Consider the following 20,199-nt stretch of genomic DNA (forward strand, 5'->3'; position numbering starts at 1 on the left):
TTTGGTCCTTCTGCCTGCTCTGTTCCCCGCTCTGGCTCTGGTGAATTCTCTCACCCTCCCGCGCTTCTGATTGTACCCAGTGCTTGTTTAAATAAATAAATAAATAAATCTTTAAAAAAAAATTGGGAGGTTTGCAGCGGTCTCCCAAGTGGAGCAGTGGGTTGAGCACAGCACTGTGGGGCTGTCTGCAGCCTCTGCAGTGCGGGTTCGATTCACCACCAGCCAGGGAGCAATCCACATGGTGCAGCAGACCTCTCCTGCCTTGCCCGCTGCTCCCCTCAGCAGTGTACTTCGTCAGTCTGCCTGTTCTGTTCCCCACTCTGCCCCTGGTGAATCCTCTCACCCTCCTGCACCTCTGGCCTGTACCCAGGTTCTTGTGTGAAAATAAATAAATCTTTTAAAAAAAATTGGGAGGTTTTCCCTCAAAGCTACTCTCCAAATCCCTCTACTGCTATTTCCTTCCTAGCTCCATGCTCCCTCCCTCCTTTTTTTCCTTTTCCCCTTCCTTCCTCCAGCCTCTCACCCACCTCCCTTTCTTCCTTGCATGAGAATATTTTTGTTGAATTGATTTCACGTACTTTTACTAGCATTTTTGAGTCAGATTTTGAGTGTAGCAATTCATAAATTGCTCCCCTCCCCCTTTCTTTGGGCTTCTTCCTTAAGCAAACTTCCCAATTGTACAGAAAGCATTATATTTAGAAGTTGAAAAGGATTGGTATTTGCTTTTTTTCCCATATAAACAACATGGAGAAAACCAGGCTGGAACGTGGGGGAAGTCTATTTAATCATCTCTATCTGAGGAACTGGAATAAAAGCATTCTAGAACATCTTCCACCTGTGAACGTGTTCTTTGGGGGAAATGCATTCATTATCTCAACTAGAAAAAAAAAATCCTCACTATAGCAGCCTCTTTCATCAAGTTTCTGCTTACCCAGCTGAAAGGAATTTCCTAAGCAAAGTCCCGGTGGTCACCTGCTGGAGGAATGCCCAGTGAGGGAAGCCAGACTTCTAGCTGTCCAGTGGGGATAGAGGAGCTGGGATTAGCTATTGCCTTTCTCAGACTAAGGGGAAAACTAATTACCTATCCGCAGGATTATGGACCAATTGAATTTGCACTTCTGTGAATTGTCTATTCATGTTTTCTTCCCATTGGGTTGTTTGTCTTTCTGTTTTCAATTTGTAAGTCACCCCATATATTATATTTAGAAATCTTACATATGTCGCATGGGTGGTAAACATATTTGCTAATATAATGATTTTGCTTATGATGTTTTCATTTACATACAAAAGGGTTTAAGCAGTTATTTAAGCTGATCCTTCCTTTTGGGTTTTCTGCTTCACGTAGAAGGATCCCCAGTTCTGGGTGTTTACACATGTCCTTAGGGCAGGCTGAGGGAATTCATAGCCACTTTTTCCTTGCTTTCCTGTGTTATAGAAGTGGGGAGGCAAAAATAGTCAACGCTCCCTCTTCTTATGCAACTAAACGTAGCCAAGCATAACAGTTCTGAAAAAAAGAAATGTAGGAAGAAGTCTCTGGGGAGTATAAAGAAACAGTCCAATACAGAGAAGCCCTTCTCACCTTTGCTGTTATTCTGATTTCAACTGGGAATATGAAAATGTAGCAGACATCTGGGGATCCACAGGACAGGATGAGGATGGCAGAGCAAAAACAGACAGAACCTGGATCCTGGGTGACATCTTTGAACTCTGAATGATCTACCTGTGGATTTCTTCTTTTGTGAGAGAATAACTTTGCTAGGTTTTGAGGACGTTGTCTTTGAACCTCTGCACTATTCAGGGACCAAATCATTCCTCTTTTACTTAGTCTCTCAAATTAACTTCCAGAATGCCTATTGCTTTATTTTTTACATTTGTCTTTAATCCATCTTAATTTATTTTTGAATATGCTGAGAGATATGGGTCCAATTTTATATTCTTCCAGATGGATAACCAGTTGTGCCAGCACCATTTATCAAATCCCAGTGGGTAGAAAAAATATTTTTTATGCTAAAGTTTCCTATAGATTAGGGGCTATTTCTGAAATTTTATCTATCCCACTGATCAACTTATTTCTACTTATGCCAGTATCATATTTTGGGATTATCATGGCTTCACAGTATTTTTAAAAGTATACTGAAACAATTTTAATCTCACTAATTGCTTTCAAAAACATTCTTGGCTGTTTTCAGACATTTATTCTTTTTTCTTTTAAATATTTATTTATTTATACAAGCGCTGGGTATAGTCAGAAGCGCGGGAGGGTGAGAGAATTCACCAGAGCCAGAGTGGGGAGCAGAACAGGCAGACTGACAAAATATACTGCTGAGGGGAGCAGCGGGTGGCAGGAAAGGGCTGCACACGATGTGGGACCCTCGCTGGTGGCCGGGGATTGAACCAGCGCTGCAGAGGCTGCCGGCAGCTTCACAACCCAGCGCTCAACCGCTGTGCCACCGGGGAGGCCCTTCAGACATTTATTCTTCCACGTGAATTTTAAGAATTTAATTTCCAATTAAAAATAAGATTTGACTTCTATGTATTTATTTTTGGATAACTGATTTCTCATAATATCACTATTCTCATCCCAAAATACTGACTTCTATTTATTCAGATCTTGTTTGATTTATTTCAATACTTTATAGATCCCTTCACATTAGGTCTTGTATTAGGTAAATTTTTTTCTAAAGAATTTTTATAGTGCATGTTGCTGTTTTAATATGGTATTTGTTCTGATTTCTAAAATTAGTGACTGATTGCTTAATAATTACTCATAAATTATGTATAACATACATCAAGTATTTTTCTGAAAAAAATACAGCTCATTTCATTCTCAAGAAATTACAGATTGAAAACTAAAGGACAATTTATATGGAAGAAAACTGAAGCTTAAGGAAATGAAATAATTTGTCCAAACAGGTTATTTGGATAAGATTAGGTAACTTGCCACTCAGCTAATGAAAGACACATCATCTGAATTCAGAATCTATAGTCTTAACTTTTATATTTTACTACCTGTCTGTATATTTATCTTGCATTCATTCAAGTACCATTTTGCTTCAAAATGTTTTTTTTTTAAATTTCTCGAGACAGATGGTTTTGTATATACATATATTCATATATTTAGCAAAAGTGCTCATTCTAACTATTCCCAAAATATATATCAATTGTTCAATTTTCTTCTCTGTCTGCAATTGCAAAAATGTCTAAAAACAATTCTGAATAGTAATTGTGAGAGTAGCTGTGTCTTACTTAGACTCCCCATTTTAACTGAAATGGTCTGAGGACTTCACCATAAACAATGCTGTTGAATTTTCTTGATAAATCCCCTAACATATAACTAACATATTAAAGTGCTTTCTTCCCCCTTCTGGTTTCACTTAGTGAGTTTTATTTTTAATAAGGAATGGCTTCTAAATATTATTCAAAACCTTTTCATTATCTGTTAATAAGACCATGTTTTTCTACTTTATTAATCTAATTATGTTAATAGATTTCCTATCATTGAAATATCCTTTTATTATCACTAAGGATTAGGACAACTTGGCTATAATTTGGTGTAGCATATTACTTTATATATGAGTATATGTATATTGCTAGATGCTTATATACAAACATTTATTTAGGAATTTTACACAAGTATTGTGAAGCAATTAAGGTCAAGATAGCTTCTTTTTTCACACTATTTTTATCAAATTTTGTGATGATGGTTATACTAACTTCAGAATATGTGCTTCCTACCTTTTCTTGAATACTTTTTCAAAAACCAGGTTTAGTTGCACATTGAAGGTCATGTAAAATTCATCTAAGAATCTCTTTTCCTTTTCAATTATACCCCTTTTAATCACCTTCTTAATCTCTTCTGAAATCACTGTTACAACAAGTTTTCAATGAGTTTTGTATAATTTGGGATTAAGCATATTTTGCTAAGAAATAAATTAATTCCTCTAGACTTTTCAAGTATGTTTTTCAGAACAGTCCCTTTTAGGTGTTACACTGTCTTCAGTATTTCTCCCTATTTTTATTGTCCTTATTCTTTCATTGGGTTGCTTAATCTTATTAAAAAATTTAAAAATTTTAAAGTTTTATGTTTGTTTTTAATTTCAGTTTTATCCTGATTATGTATTTCATTTCTTCTTTCTGATATTCCACTTATTTCTTAAGATGTATATAGTAAATTCCTTCTCGTTGGTCTTTGTTCCTTAAACATACTCTCTTAAGGTATGTTTTTCTTATGATTAAGGATTTTACCGTATCCCCTATATGCTGAAGATAGATCATTTTTTCACAGATTTCTACTGTTTGTTATCACCACCTAACGGTGCTATAATCCATGGAGGGAAGAGTTTTTTTTTTTATCTTTTTGTTATTCATTTAAATTCTACTATATTTTAGGATGAAATATTTTGACTTACAAAGACTTCCCATTTTTTTGTTTCTTAAGTGATTCCTTTTGTGGCCAAATGCACCACTGGTTTCTCCAGTTATTCCATTAAAAACATGGAAAATTCTATCACTTCTAAAAATTATAAATTTCTGGAGACACAACTCAGCTGAAGTTTTAAAAATAAATGTTACCTAATTGTTGTCTTTTTAATATTATTTTTTTTATTTTTTACATCATTGTTCATTTTTAAACAGTATTTGCTTCCCCCCCACCCCCTCAGATTGCGTCCCCATAGAGTTTCCTTCCCCAAGGCCCCCATGCACCATCACCTCAGTCCCCTGTGCTCCTCCCTCTCTCTGATCCTCTCCCTGCCCCTCCCCAGCAGGATGTCACTGATTTATGATTGTCCGTTTTTGCTTTGTTGTGTTTTGTACTGTTATTATTTTTTTCCACTGATTTCTTATCTGGCTCCCCAATATTCCTGCTATAAGTGAAACCATCGACATTTTTCTTTTTTCTTCTGACTGTTTCATTAAGCATAATGCCTTCCAGTTCCATCATAGTTGTCTTATTTTTATCATATAGATTTGCCTGATTCTGAAGGTGGCAAACCAAAATAGCCCATAAAAATGTGTTCTAATTGCTATTTTTTCCTACTAGCTTTTGCTTTGCAACTTCTCTGTTGTTTGATGAGTTCACTTTCAGAGTATCTGTCCTGCACAGAATATGAAATTTTATCATTTACTCAGTGGCCCTATTTATCCTAATGTTTAGTGCTTTTCACCATTATTGCCACCTCTCCAAATACTAACACTGTCATTCCTGCTTTCGTTTTGTTTGCATCCTCTCATCACTTTATCCATTTATTTATTCTAGCGATCTAATTTTACCACTTGAAGTCTGTTTCTTATAAGCCAAAGTTTTATAAACCAACTCAATAGTATCTATTTGTGTCAAATTTAGTGCTTTTACATTTTGCGAAAAATGTAACATGGATTTGACTTATTCCATCTTGTTTTATGGTTATTCATGATTTTACTCGTTTCCTCTGAGGTATTTATGCTAAATTAATCAAATGACTATTTATTCCTTCCTCACCCCCACTCCCCCATTACGCAGGTTTATCGATTTTGTTTTGTTTTGTTTTCATTTCACTAAAAATTATCTTCCCTTTCCTGACATTCATATTCAAATACATGTGTTCCATTATTACAGGAATGCAAACCAGCAAACCTTTCCTTCCAGTAGAGCTCTATTTCCTAACCATTTCCATCCTCTGAGGTACAGGGGGTAGGGGGTGGTGAGAGGATTCACCAAGGACAGAGTGGGGAGCAGAACAAGCAGATCTACTGAAATACACTGCTGAGGGGAGCAGCGGGGAGACAGGAGAGGTCTGCTGCACCATGTGGGTCAGCTCCCTGGCCAGGGATTGAACTCTTGCCGGGAACTCATGCTGAAGTGGCTGGTGGTAGCTTGATAGTGCTGGGAATTTAACCCCTGAGTCACCAGGGAGGTCCCCCTCTCCTCTCACCCTTCAGGGAATATTATGGAAGTTTTTCTGTCTCTATCACCTCCCTCCAACTGCTGGACATTGCTGAGCCAGGTAAGCAGGTGCAGTTGTGGCCATTTTCAAAGGTCTCCCTGTGTTTCTCACACATTCCAGCTGCTCTCCCATCATTTTGAACTTGACCGTGTGTTTGCAGGAAAATCGGCTGCTCTTCATGTCCTCTCTCCTCCTCACAGGTAGGGATGTGGATTCAGTGAGGAGGAATTCTTGAGTGTTTCTTCACCTGGTGAACACTGGAACCAGTCTCCGAATCTTGATGCATCCTACATCTCCTGCATTTACTCTGAGAGATGACCCGTCTCTTCCCTGCACATAGAATCCCTCCAGACTGAGGTTTTTCTCTCTCAGTACATGATAGTCCATCGTCTTTTAACTTTCATTGTTGCAGATGAGAAATCCATTAGTCCTCTTTGGGTCCTTTGTGAATAATAAAACAATGACTTTTTTCCCTCCCTCAAACCCTGAAAAACATACTTAAATATATTTATCCCTAAAGGTAAAGAATTGCTCTAGATGTACTTAGGGTATGTGTGTGTTTGTGTGTGTGTGTTCTTCTAAACGTTACCCATAACTGTTTTCTCTTGCTGAATAATTTCTTCTCTTTGGTCTTATTGCTGAATAATTTCTTCTGTTAGGTCTTAAAATCACTAATTTGGATTTCAACAAAGACCATTCTCTCTTATTCAGCTAATCTACCATATTTTTGACTTTGTAAATGATGGCTTCTGCCCCTTCACCTCCACCCCTAACCTCCAGTTTGGTTGTTAGTATTGATCGCGTTGTTGCTTTCTTTTTGGTAATAAGGTTTCTGTAAGTGTTGTTATGGTTTTATTGTTTTTTTTTTAAAGATTTATTTATTTATGCATCTAAGAACTGGGGTACAGGCTAGAGGTGTGAAGGGTGAGAGGATTCACCAGAGACAGAGTGGGGAGCAGAACAGGCAGATCTACTGAAATATGCTGCTGAGGGGAGCAGTGGGGTGACAGGAGAGGTCTGCTGTACCATGTTGGTAGCTCCCTGGCCGGGTAATTGAACTTGTGCTGCAGAGGCTCCGACAGCTTCAGGGTGTTGTGCTTAACCCCTTGCGGCACCAGGGAGGCCCAGTGCTGTTATTGTAATTATTATTTGGTTAAATGTGTCCTCTCCATCGCTTATTTTTATTTTTTAGTTTCATTTGGTACTTTCGGAATCTCTTTGGCATCCTGTCCCCATTCCTGCACGTTGGGTGCCTCTGCGCAGCTCAGTGCTTTCCTGGAGTGCATCAGGAGTGCTGGACGTCCTGTGAGCCTTTAGGAACAAGTCTCTACCCTCTGCTTTCCTCAGCGGCCACTCCTGCCATACAGAACGGGGAAAGTGATCTCTGTAGGTTCTCCCAGCTCCCAAGGAGCCAAGGGAGCAGCTGCTCCTCCCATTTCACCCAGGTGAGGACCGGTTGAGTGCAGGCCGCCTGCTCCGAGCAGTGAAGCTGTAGCACTGCTGCTCTTCCTCCAGCCTCCCATTCTGGTCTCTTATCTAGCCCAAAGGGAAACCACCTGCATCAGCCTTGTCCTCTGGGACCTCGTGGAGTTGGAGATCTCATCTGCACCCAGCTCAGCTCCAAGACTTCAGCTGTTTGCTAGTGGATGGATGGAGGAGTTACCATTATACTGGCGTCTTAGCTACATGCTTAGACGGGAAAGCTCTGGCTGCACCTCTGATGTCCTCTTGTTTCACACAGAAGGGTTGTCCCAGATGAAGGGAAGGTCCAGCATCAGGATGGACTGGGGCTCGGGATGCAGCCCAGTAGCTTGAGGATCTACTTTCTCCCCCATATTACACTTCAACCGGCCTTAGCCCAGCAATGTCATGCAGTGAGACGGAGATCCAAGTTTGTGGAAGCTGGGGTTGCTGGGCAGCAACAGATGCTGATGACCCAGAAGAGGAGCAAATCCTAAAGGAAAAGTGGGCAAAAAGGGGAGCACCTGGGATCTTATTAGGGAAGGCCAGAGGTGTCACACTCGGGAACCAAAGAGTGCTTGTCTTTGTCTACCTGCCTGCCTTCCTCACTTCCCTGATTTGCAAAGGTATTTTCCAGTTTGTTTTCAGGCAGGTATAGACAAAGTCACGGTGCTATTTTTCAACTTCATATAACCTACTTCTCACTGCAGTTCCGTAAATGAAGAACAAATGGTCGTCCTTTTCATTTTGAAATCCTGACATTCACCACTGCGGCACTGATTACTAAGTGTTAAACATTTGGGGCCCAGATTATCTCAGGAGTGTTCTCTCCAGCTTATGCATCAGTGGAACAAAAGTGTTTTTATTTCCAAATACCACCTCATTCAAAATTCACCCCATCACCCACGTTCCTTGTAGGAGAAGACAACATGCTCCTTTGCTCAACAGCATGCCTGGCCGTGAACACAGTGTTGAGAAAAAAAAGATCTTTTATCACTTTTCTAAAACTGTGGGATGAACTCCTGCAGCTGTTTCCTAAGCAATGTGTCTTAGACCTGGCGGGATAAAGGTTCTTCAAAGACAGATTAAGGAGGAGTATCCAAGAATGCATAACAAGTCCGAGTACCCTAACCCCAACGCACCTATGGAGATCTGAAAGGGCAACTATTTCCAACACCCAACCAACCACACGAAGAAACTTAAAGAGGAAGAAAGAGAGGGTGTAAAAACCAGCCAAATGACACATTACTGTGAGGATGAACTCATCCCCGGCTTTACAGTGGCCAAATAGAACAGGCAATTAATAATAGTCACCTGTCAGTCAGGAAAGCCATAAAAAATGATTAAAATCAAGTTTGATGATAGGCCGTAAAATTGGTCGATAAAAAGTAACAGATAGTTCTAGATTGGAATTCTCCATGCATTTGCATTCACGGGGTCTCCACGTATCCCTTCCTCCAGCTGAAGCTGCATTTTCTCGTGTCATTTAAAGAATAAGTGGATGGAGGACTGACAAGCTGTTTTAAGACTCCACGGACAAGCTAAATTAGCATGATTCTTTGGAATTGTTTCAAAGATCTTTGGCTACTATTAATATTTTTAATCTTTCATTTTTATTACGTGTCTGATGGCAGGAACTGTGGCAGGAAGCACATTTTGTCAATTAAATAATTAATCCCGCAGCATAATAGGCAGTGAGGAAAAATTGACATTTGTCAGGTTCAAAAAAAAAAAAAAAAAGGAAGCCTAGGAGGCTATTCATTATGCTTGCTCCAAAAACCCTCATTGGGCAGCTGACTTTCCGTATTCACTCCTCCCCTACAACCCTCATGCCTGCCACAAACACTCCCCACATCAAAACACAGGAAGAAAAAACGTATTTGCAAGACTCGCCTCTCATCCTCACCTATCCAACCCCCAAATCCTATCAGTTTTATTTCCTATTTGTGTGTCCAGTTTCCTCCACGAAGTCTATGCACACTATCAAAATAGACAATGGACTCCAGCTTTCATGAATTGTGTGTCTGCTGCTTTGGCACCTGTGTGGAGTTGGGAGCCTGGGTAGCAGGGGCAGGTGGACCTGGGTTCAATGCCCAGCTTGATCTCTCCAGCCTCAAATCCCCATGGAAGGGAGGCTGCTATTGGGACACTTGCTATGATTAGGAGACACCCCAGGTGACGGTGAGGCTTAAACAGCACCTCGCACCTGCTCAGCACACTGACTGGGAAGGAACCCGTGCTCAAGAGCTGTAATTAGCACTGCATTCCATTTCTGTGTTTCATTTCTCCTGATTTATGAACATGTCAAGTAAACTGCACTTTTGCTTTTCCTTTCACTCCTGCTCTTAAGTCTGGTCTCTCTACTCCACTCTGCTGCTCCCGACAAGAAGCCTGGACCAGCTGCTTGCTCTTTCTCCCTTTCCCAGGTCCCTTTCCATCCGGGTCCTTGGCTTGCAAGGAAACTGAGCAATAGCACTTCTTGGTCCCTGAAGAACTTTGGTTTCAGGGTTTCCACAGATGGTAGCACCATTTTGTCAACAGCAGTGTGCACTGGATTAAGGTTGCCGGGGAGGTGACAATTTCAGCTTGCTATTTTTAACTGGTTTAAGCATCCTCCATTCTGCCAAAACTAAATGTTTGCTTGGGGTGGAGATGAGGCTCCTCAGTGTATCATGCCAAATAGGTACTTGTTTCCTTCTAATAGAATTCCACCATGCATTTTTTTTTTTTTTCTGATTGGCCACTAAACAGTTGTATTTGTTGTAAAAGCAAGGCTTCCCGTCAGGTTCAGGTTGCATGCATTTCTATGGAACCTAGATTTTTTTCCAATGGGTAAAAATGTGCCCTCATAATCCTTATCAATTGTTTTGACAATGTGATTCCAAAAAATTGCATTTTGATTGAAAAAACACTGTACAATGACCTAAAAAGCCCTTGGATTTCCAAGAGTACATGTCACAAAAATTTGTACTTTCTCTTTTCCCTTACAAACCAAATATGAAAAATATTAAGCTATTTTGCAACCTTTTATAAAATGTGCTATCTATAATTTGTAAGGTATACTCCAGGGTGAAGGGGGGCTAATTAATGTCTCTTTAGCAAATTAAATGTGTCTTTTTTGACGTAAACTGCTTTGGGTGAATAAACACTATTTCAGTTGAGTTCAGGTGGCTCACTCCACCATGTAGGGAAGAACAGAACCACAAAATAATTTATTGCATTATTACTTTTTCTTAAATTGGTTCCAATATCTAACGATGAGCTGCACTGTCTGGATGGTGATTGGAACAGACTGAATATAGTCTTTGTTTTTGAAGTTTAATTTGTTTTTCCTCATTTCCTAGTTAAATTAGCTAAGGGTTACTAAGTTCTATGTGAGTTGACTGTGCAATAGGAATGCAAGAGGATTTTATTTTCATTAGTCGTAATCTCGCCTGCATCTCAAGTCTGTATTAGAAAAAAAATGTATGTAACTATGTAGGACTAATTTAAGGGGAATCAATAGGTTTAGGATTCTGAAGAAAAGTTACAGAAGTGGTAATTCTACTGGTGCCGGCTACACAGCAGAACAGTGTGTAGATGGAGCCAGCAGAGATTATGCAAAGAACTGAAGCATAATGGGTTATAGTCTAAGAAACCAGGGTGTTTTGAGGTATGATTCAATATCCTACATTGACTGCAAGAGAGAAAATGGGCCCTTTCCCAAGAGAGTTGAATGTCCCAGGGACAGAAACTCTTAGTGCGTAGGTCATGGATAATCAGAATCAGAATTCTCACTTTCTTAGAAGAAAAATGAGTTTTCTTTCCAATAGTGTCTATTCTCCTAGTGTCCCTTGTACCTACAAACACAGTGTCTGTCTTGATGAGACTTTCTGAGATGCTAAGGGACTGGGGTTTCAAGCTGGTACATGAACGCTTCCGCCAGGTACAGGATCATCAACCTCACCTATACAAGGATGATTTTCTAGTGTCAGGGTCAGAGTGTGCAAAGGTGACTTTCTACCTCTAGGCTGGAAAACAATGTGATCCTCTAATATCTCCAAATCTGTGTCAGAGGACAGGATGTCAAACCAAGAGAAGAATCACAACACCTTGAGGGGAAAAAGTAACACCTACATGTTACATATTTGAGCAAGTCTAGTCCGACCAGAGCAACGACCTACCTTGTCTGGTGTACTCGTCTGCTTCTCTGTGAACCAAATCCTTTACTCTGTTTCCATAAAGCAGCCGTGAGGAATCATGATCAAAAGCTTTCAAGGTTTCGCTGGAACTGTAAGACTTCTGCGTAGGGACTCTGCATTCCTCATTGTCTGCTGAGGAATTTGTATACCGCCGCTCTTTTTCCCGTCTGCTTTTGGTGAGGGAGCAGTAAGGCCTACGTTCCTTCACATCCATACTTCATTCCTCTGTGTGCTCATCAGCCCTGGTTGGTACAGTCTGCTCAGGGTTCAACTCTCATTGGCCTCTCTGTAAAGATAAAAGGGTTGCATGTTGTCAGCATAACATTCATCTGAACACTGATGACTCTACTTCCTTCTCAATGTGCAGAATGGTGGGCAGGAAGAGGATTGCCTGTCTAGGTGATGAACTTTTAGCAAGAAATGAAAACCTGGGATGAGTGGGAAATAGCCTGTGTTCCCAGGTTCTTGCTGCTACATAGACTTATGGGTGCTTGGTTAAGCTACGCTGATCTTTCACATGAATAAAAAAAAAAATTAGTAAGCTCAAATTGCACCACAGAAGTCAGCTGAAAGCTGACCTCAATGTGTTTGTTACATCTTTCATGGTGGAAGTTTTCCCTTGTAGTGTTTCCTTTGCCTTCATTCACAAATAAATTCCCTTTCTTTCTTTTTTTTTTCCAAAAACATACTACTATAAAAAAAATTTTTTTTTGAAGTGCAGGAGCCCATGTGGAGCACCTTCAGACTGAAATTTTGGTAACTCTGTTGAACATTTTATTCTTTTTGACAAAGGTTTTTCCTCCAGCGGGTATAATTTACACTTCTTAGGAGTCTGGGTATCTTGAATTGTGTAATTTCAAGGTTTTTCCCTCAGACTCCACTCCTTAAAATGCATTTCTCTCTCTAGAAAATGAATTTAATCAACGATATTCTGATATTTAAGTCAATTCAAATGGCTACTAGATGGTTCCTGTCTCGTAGATGCCTGCAGCCAGCATAAGCCAGAAAGAGCAAGGTGGATTGTGTTTTCTTGTTCTCTCTCTTTTCCCTGAGTTTGCTCAACCGACAGGGGACAAGAGGAACATGCGTTGCATAGGACACTGGGCCTAGAAGAGGGAGAGTTGACAGGGCCTCATCTGCATTTTAAATGATCCTCCATTGTCTTCTCACTTGTTTTTTCCTTGTAACCTGGACATCCTGGGGGTCTGTCTTCAGCCCTGTTTCCCCCATCCCACTTCTTTCCAGAATTCCCTTTTTATTCTATAGAGCCCATCATCAACTTGAAACAAATGATTTCCCGTGGCCCTGAGTGCTCTCTGCAGCTCCACATCTCAGGGCTATGTCTCAGGTATTTCTTCCATTTCGAGTCCCTCTCTTCATCCTTGGCTACCACTGAACACATCGCAACTCTCTTTAATATGCTTTCAACATGAAGTCTCTGAGCTGATACTGCATCTCTGCTGTCCGCTCGGTTTACCTCTAAGCTGTCAACCAGTCCTGATTCTTTCCGGACAACATTCAATCTTCTGGAGTTTCACGTATGGCAATCGTCTTCCATCCAGCTCTGGGAAGATGGTGTAGCTCTCTGTGCTGAATGATCTCAGGGTTCCAGAGCTTCTGTTTACAGACGTTTGAATTGCTCCTCCCTGCTGCCTTTTCAACCAGCCTACAGCCTCTCAACATATATCGCCAGTAAATGGTTAGCTCACATGGCAATGCCTCTGTGTTTCTCTGCTACTGAGCCAGGAATGAAAAGTACAGCTAGTCCTCACTGAACATCCATAGATTCTTGAAAACTTCAACTTCAAGCAAAAACCACGCGTAATCAAACCAAGTCCATTGTTTCATTCAACATCCTCTGGGATTCATTTCTTCTCATCAGCATTATGAGAAAATGACATTGAACGATGCTATTTCAGGACTTGCTGACATTGCTAATTTTTCACCTTGCTGTTGAGAAGCATCTTGACTTTCCATGAACCTGATTTTTCTTTACAACTAGTATTTTCACTGACCTATTTTGATTCATCATTCCATTATTCTCTTTAGAATTTTCCAGTAGTTCTTAATAGAAATTGGATTCCTCTGATTGTAGCCTTCCTTTCAGTTTAAGATAATAAATAATTTTGAAGTATTGTGACAAAGACTATTTTTATACAACAGTATTAAAACAACAACACATCAATTCACTCTTTTTACTCCAACAAACTAAAGTTACTTTTGGATAAATATTTATGGAATGACTATTATGCACTGAGGATATACTATTGAATAATAACGTCCCTGCCCTTGTGGAGTATACATGGTGGGAGGGGGCACAGTACAGTCTTTCTAATAGGGTAAAGGAAATCTTGTTTTAAAAATAGTCTTGATCGCCTTGCAGGAAAGGCCAGATAGACTTTTATAACTAAATGATCATCAAAAAGCTTTTAATTGACCAGAAAATATTACAATTCAAACATTTTTAGTAATAGAGCTTTGGGAGTTGAAATAATTATAAAAGTTCCATTTCTTGCCCTAAGGTGACATCTATTCTAAAATAAGTGTTGCTATATATACGTATAAGTCTGCATTTTATACTTTAAAAATGGACTGATTGAAGCAAGGGAAAATTTTCCCCCTCTACTACAGTTTGCTTCAATTAGACCAGGCATTGGTAAACTCTGTTCTGCTGTCCAAATCTGACCCATAAATAAAGTTTTATTAGAACACAGCACATACATTTGTTTATGCATTATCTTTGGCTATGTTCAGGCTACAAAGACAGCATTGAATTATTGCAGCTGAGACTGTAGCAGGCTGTGTTGTGTCATCCAAAATGATTTGTTGAAGTCATACTCCTCATGTCTGTCAGTGTGACTATCTGGATATATGGTCTTTGTAAATGTAATCAAGTGAAGAAGGGTCCGACTGGATGGTGTTGGATCCTAACTCCAATGGCTGGTGTCTTTATAATAGAGGAGAGAGGGAGATTTGGATACAGAGACAACACACAGAGGAGAGAAGGCCACGTGGAGGAAGACAGAGATCACAGTGAGGGAGCGATAAGCCAAGGAATGCCAAGGGCCGCCAGCAAACACCAAAATGGAGTGGGGCACAGGACAGCTTCTTCCCTGGAACTTAGAGTGAACAGGGCACTGCCAACTCCATGATTTTCAGATGCCTTTCCTCCAGATTGAAAGAATAACTTTCTGTTGTTTTTAAGACACCACAATTGTGGTAAATTGTAACTGCAGCTCTAGAAAACTAGTACAAAGAAACTCTATGAACTGCAAAATGTCAACTATTTACTACCTGGCCCTTTATAGAAAAAACTGGCTAACATCTGCATTAGTGTATATGTGTTTCCATTCTGTCTTTCTTTGTCCTTTCGTATCTCTGAATGTAAAAAAATCTCTTCATTATATAATCCACGATACATATTTACAGTCTTCCAAATTAGCTAGTCAATAAGTTCTTTAAACACTAATATGAACAGGTATCATTCCTAGCAAAGATTCATCCTTGTATTAATATTATCAATGTTTATAAATCAATACCAATAAAATGTTAATAAACTAGTAATAAAAAGATAAGGCACTCGAGCTTTAGAGAACAAATATCTGAGTTTTATTTGTTAAGCAATTTTAAACTGCCACGATAACTTCAACATCTAGTATTCAAATATACCATTAAAGACAAAGACATTTTGATCTCAGAGATTCCAGACAATAAAAATTCCTTTGCATCTGTCTTTCCACCTTTGTGCATACTTCAAACTCTTGAAGGATTTAATCTACACTGTAATGTTTGCAACTACTGATATGTTTCTGATGCGAGTCAATGAGTTCAATATGACTTCAAAAGGCAGTTTTCTGTGTTATCTGCTGCACTTAAGGCTGAAGATGAGAAAGTTAAAAAATGCAGCTGTCTAAGTAACACTGTGCATAGATACAGCATCCAGTATTGAATGAACAGGATCTTAGCTGCATCTGTGAGCAGGGCCTCTGGAAACATCAAGAAAGCTATCAGAAGAAAAGTTGCCCTAAAACATTTGATTGAGATGGCTACAGCAAGTATATAACAGCATCATTTTAATCTGACTAATTTCCATCAGCTCTTTGAAAATATAGCTCAGTTACTTCACCATAGCACTGAAAAATTCAGCTGGCCTTAAAGTAAATTGTTTAATTTGGTTATTTGGGTTTTTTTCCTAAATATATTGTAAAGTATTTGACTGCTTGAAGAGTAGGCAGACAGTCCCTAATGTATAAACACTAGGGGAGGGGGGGGTCATATCCTCTATTGCATATACATTATTCAAACATGATTTGAAACTTGGCCAGAGAAATTAGCAAGTTTATTACATTGTTTCATAACATGTTTCTAATTCCAAAGATAGATTTTGTTAATTGTACCCTTACAAAGTAATCTGATTGTAACTGGAATTTGTATGTTTTTGAAAACCCTGAATGCCAGTGATCACAATTTAGCAGACCTATAATAAATATCCCTAAAATCAATTGTACTTCTAAATTTTCACTGCGTGTGTCTATCTATCAATAGAGATAAAAACAAATATCCAAACTCTAAGGATTAAGTAAACTGTTGGCCAAACTTATGCTTCCAGTGATTTATTTTCTGTAAGAATTACAAATTCCTGAATGTCATCATGAAAACCGGCATAGAGTGCCCTCCCATCTTTTTAATCATTTGGAAAAGCTCACCAAAAAAAAAAATAAATAAATAAATAAATAAGCAGATCACAGACAAACATTAATTTATGCCAAGATGTTTTAGATTAATTATATTTAATTAAATTCTTTGAAGAATAAGAAATATTTGCCTTTTGTAACTCACAATTCATACCTTAATAAGTTAGTATTTATGTTTTATTGTAAGTTTGTTGGTCAAAATACAACTTTGAACACCCTAAAGATCTCAAAGTAATTCTTATATTGAATAACTAGATTAATGCCAATTGAACAGAAGGGGAAATCAATTACTATTGTTCATTTTAGAGGAAATTCTGTTTCCTGGGGAAAATTTACAAATTAAAGAATTAAAATAATTAAGTGAAATGATACAATCATATTATGAAGGGTGCAAATAGAATCAAGCTATTGTATTATGTTTGCAGGAAAAAAAGTTAAAATGCAAACAAAACTGGGAAAAGAAATATATAAGAGGAGTCTGTGTAGTGAGTAACAAAAGTGATGGTTTGAGAAGATACAGGTACAGAGAAAAATACATAGTGAATCATCAGTGGTTGAGAAGGTTAAAACAAGGCAGGTTGCTTTCTTTAAGCATGACATGAGATTCAGAGACATTCTGATAGCATGAATAAGCCAAAAGCAACTTCTGCTTCGAGCCCAGATGGAGTAACAAGAACTGGATTTCCCCCCTTCTCTAAAATTTCAACAACAAGACAGACAAAACACACAGTGCCTCCCAGCAATGAAGGACAGTGAGCCCAGAGCAGTGGGAAACAAACAAGATGACACTTGAATATACTGTTTACTGCCATGAGTTTCAAGGCTGTAGCACAGGGAGGAAGATGCCCAGCAGAGCCCAGCAGATTTCCTAGGTTAAAGATACACAGCTGAAGTTCAATAGAACACATGGTAAGAATTTGCAGAATAAAGTGATGAGAAAAAAACAAAAAAAATCTGGAGGTCTGAAGAGGGTCCTTCTTGAGTACTCCACAGAGTACTGATAAGCACATGCATGTAAGGAGATATTTGACAACCAGAGAGAGAATGATTTGAAAGGACTATACCAGGGAGTTTCAATCTCAGCCCTATTGACAGAGAAAAGAATTTCTGCTCAGTATCTCTAGCCTCCACCAAGTGATACTAGTAACAATCCAGCTGTGAAAAGGTATTTTCACACGTTACCAAATATCCTGTGGGGGAAAATGGAACACCTAAAAGAATACTAAAATAGAGGAAACAGTATTCAGGTCACATGCAAGGACAAGAATAGTATATATTCCCAACAACCACATAGGAAAAAAACTTTACAATTCATTGGTCAATGCACTCGGGATGGTCTTGCCTCAGTTGTGGGAAATCATTAGCACTAGGCTAAATAGGGTTCTGGTTTGACCTAAACAGTCTTGAAAACAAGACCTGAAAGGATCAAACTGTTTCCAAATACTAGCCTAACTGTCCCATAAAGAAGTTCAAGAATTATAGGACATGCAAAAATACCCCACACACAACAAGGTAAATCACAATGTCTGTCGTCCAAGCAAAGCTTGCCAGGCATGCCAACAAACAGGAAAATAATGAGGAAAAACATTAGTTAACTGAAACCTCATCAGAACTTACATATGTGTTAGAATTAATAGAAAGGATATGAAAACTTATTATAACTGCATTCTATAAATTCAAAAAATTAAATGGAGGCATGGAAGATAAAAAACGATGAACCAAATCAAATTTCCCGTGATGAAAACCGCCATGTCTGTGATGAAATACACACCAGATAGGAGTAATGGCAAATTAGACATTGCAAAAGAAAAGGTTAATGAACTGAGATGTCATAATAGAAATTAAACTAAAGAAATAAAGCACCGAGATAGAGAATAAGCAAGTATTTTATCAACAAGATGTGGGGCTACCTCAAAAGATTAGTAGAGATATAACTAGAGTCCTTGAAAAAGAATACAGAGAGAAATTTTCACATAGAAATGATTGGGGAAATAACAACTGAAAAATCCTCAAAGTGGATGAACACTATAAACCTACAGATCCCAAAAGTTCAACAAACTCCAAGCACAAGAAGCATAAAGAAAATTACACCAAAATATTTGATTATGATTGAGATTGTTTAAAACCAGTGACAGGGGAAAAAATCTTAAAAATCTGATACACCAAAGGTATATTACATACAGGTTTTTTCATTTGAAATAACACATGCAAGAAGACAACGGAGAAAGAAAAGTGTTTAAAGAAAAAATATTGTTATCCTAGAATTCTATACTTACTGAAAATATCTCTCAAATGTGAAAGCAAAATAGACTTTCAATAAGAACTTTAAAAGGAAACTATCTAGGCAGAAAAAAAATAATAAAAAAAACTATCTAGGCAGGTAGAAATACAGATCTATGTACTTAAAATGGTAGCTAACATGGTTAAATACATAAAATATTTTCTTTTTTATTTAAATCTATTTAAAAGATAGATAATTATTTAAACAGAAATCATAAAATGTACATTGCAGTTTATATCACATGGGTAAGTAACATGTATTGCAACAACAGCATAAAGGAAGGTAGGGAGAAACAGAAGTATATTATCCCATTTTTATATGAAGTGTGAAGTAGCATAAAATCACTGCAAGGTTGACTGTGTTATATTAAAGGTGAATACTTAAACTGCAAGCAATCACTAAAATAATGAAAGAGATATAGCTAATAAAGTGAAAAAAAAAAGAATGAAGGAAAGAAATGATAGAATCATAGAAGTACAGTTAGTTAGTTAAAAGAAGACAGGAAAAGAGACACAAAGAACATGAAACAAACTGAAAACAAATAGCAAAATAATAAATTTAAACCTAACTAGACCAATATTCACATTAAATACAAAGAATCTAAACACTCGACAAAATGCAGAGATTTTCATATTGGATTTTACAAAAGACCTAAATATATACTGTCCCCAGGAAACATTTAAATATAAATATACAAACAGGCTAAAAGTAAGTGAATGAAAAAGAGAAATCTAACCATATCAATAATCACATTAACTATAAATGATATATATTCCCCATTGAAAAGACAGATCATCAGACTGAATGAAAAGCAAGAAAAGATCAGATGGAGGCACACTCTGGAGCAATTTAAAAGATGCATTGGATTTCATGCATAGGAACTGACATGGAACTGTGCAGAAGGTATAGTGATCATTAATTTTTTTGTTCATTTATCATATATGTCAGCATGATGAGAGTCACCTTGCCTTCTTACAATATAAAGGGGAGATAGACGTTAAATACTCCAGTCACACAAATGAATATATATTCAAAAAATGAAAAATATAAAATACCGTATAGAAGGGCTTGATGGGCAATGCTCACAGGGCTGGGGAGGAGTGAGCAAGAAGGCAGGCAAGAGATGAGTCCAGAGGAAACTTAAGGGACAGATGCAGAACTTCATAAGAGAGTTTCATCCATACGTCACCAGTAATGGGTAACCACCGGGATGTTTTACAGAGGACACCCAAGACAGAATGATCCTCCTGGCTGAAGTGTGGAGAACAAAGAGAGAGGTCTTGAGTGGAAACAGGAAAACCTGCCACTTTTTTTTGTGTATGTTCAGGCAAGAGAATGCTAGCTTGGTCTAAGGAGCCTGATATGGCAGTGAAGATTCTGAAAAGTAAATGGTGATGAGTGATAGTTAGATGTGGCATCAGCAAGTCCTGTGATGTGCTGAAATAAGAGTGAGAAAAAGGAGAGAGGAGAATCAATACCAAGTTGTTGGCTTGAGTGGATGGGTGAGGAAGATCATTTACTGAGACAGGAAGGATGGCTTAGTGTTTAGCTTCTAAACACGATTGAACGACATTCCTGGTTCTTCCTTTTCTATCATTAAAACAAATATACAGCAGAAATATTTGTTCTTTGTGAAACTAGAATATACAAATAAACCA

The 20,199-nt window shown here is 38.3% G+C and overlaps 1 protein-coding gene across 8 annotated transcripts in view; it reads right to left on the bottom strand.

Annotated features, from left to right (window-relative positions):
- The window catches only part of TENM3 (teneurin transmembrane protein 3), a gene marked incomplete at both ends in the record, with an annotated part of 409,334 nt that extends 397,554 nt beyond the window's left edge, over positions 1–11,780 (bottom strand). For all 8 annotated transcript variants that reach the window (XM_084232543.1, XM_084232542.1, XM_084232541.1 and 5 more), the window contains one exon: positions 11,549–11,780. In XM_084232543.1, the coding sequence (XP_084088669.1) occupies positions 11,549–11,780 (232 nt within the window). The remainder of the gene's footprint in view (positions 1–11,548) is intronic.
- Positions 11,781–20,199: the final 8,419 nt, after the last annotated feature.

The sequence above is a fragment of the Talpa europaea genome, assembly GCF_964194135.1.
Source record: "Talpa europaea genome assembly, chromosome: 4".
Classification (NCBI taxonomy): Eukaryota; Metazoa; Chordata; class Mammalia; order Eulipotyphla; family Talpidae; genus Talpa; species Talpa europaea.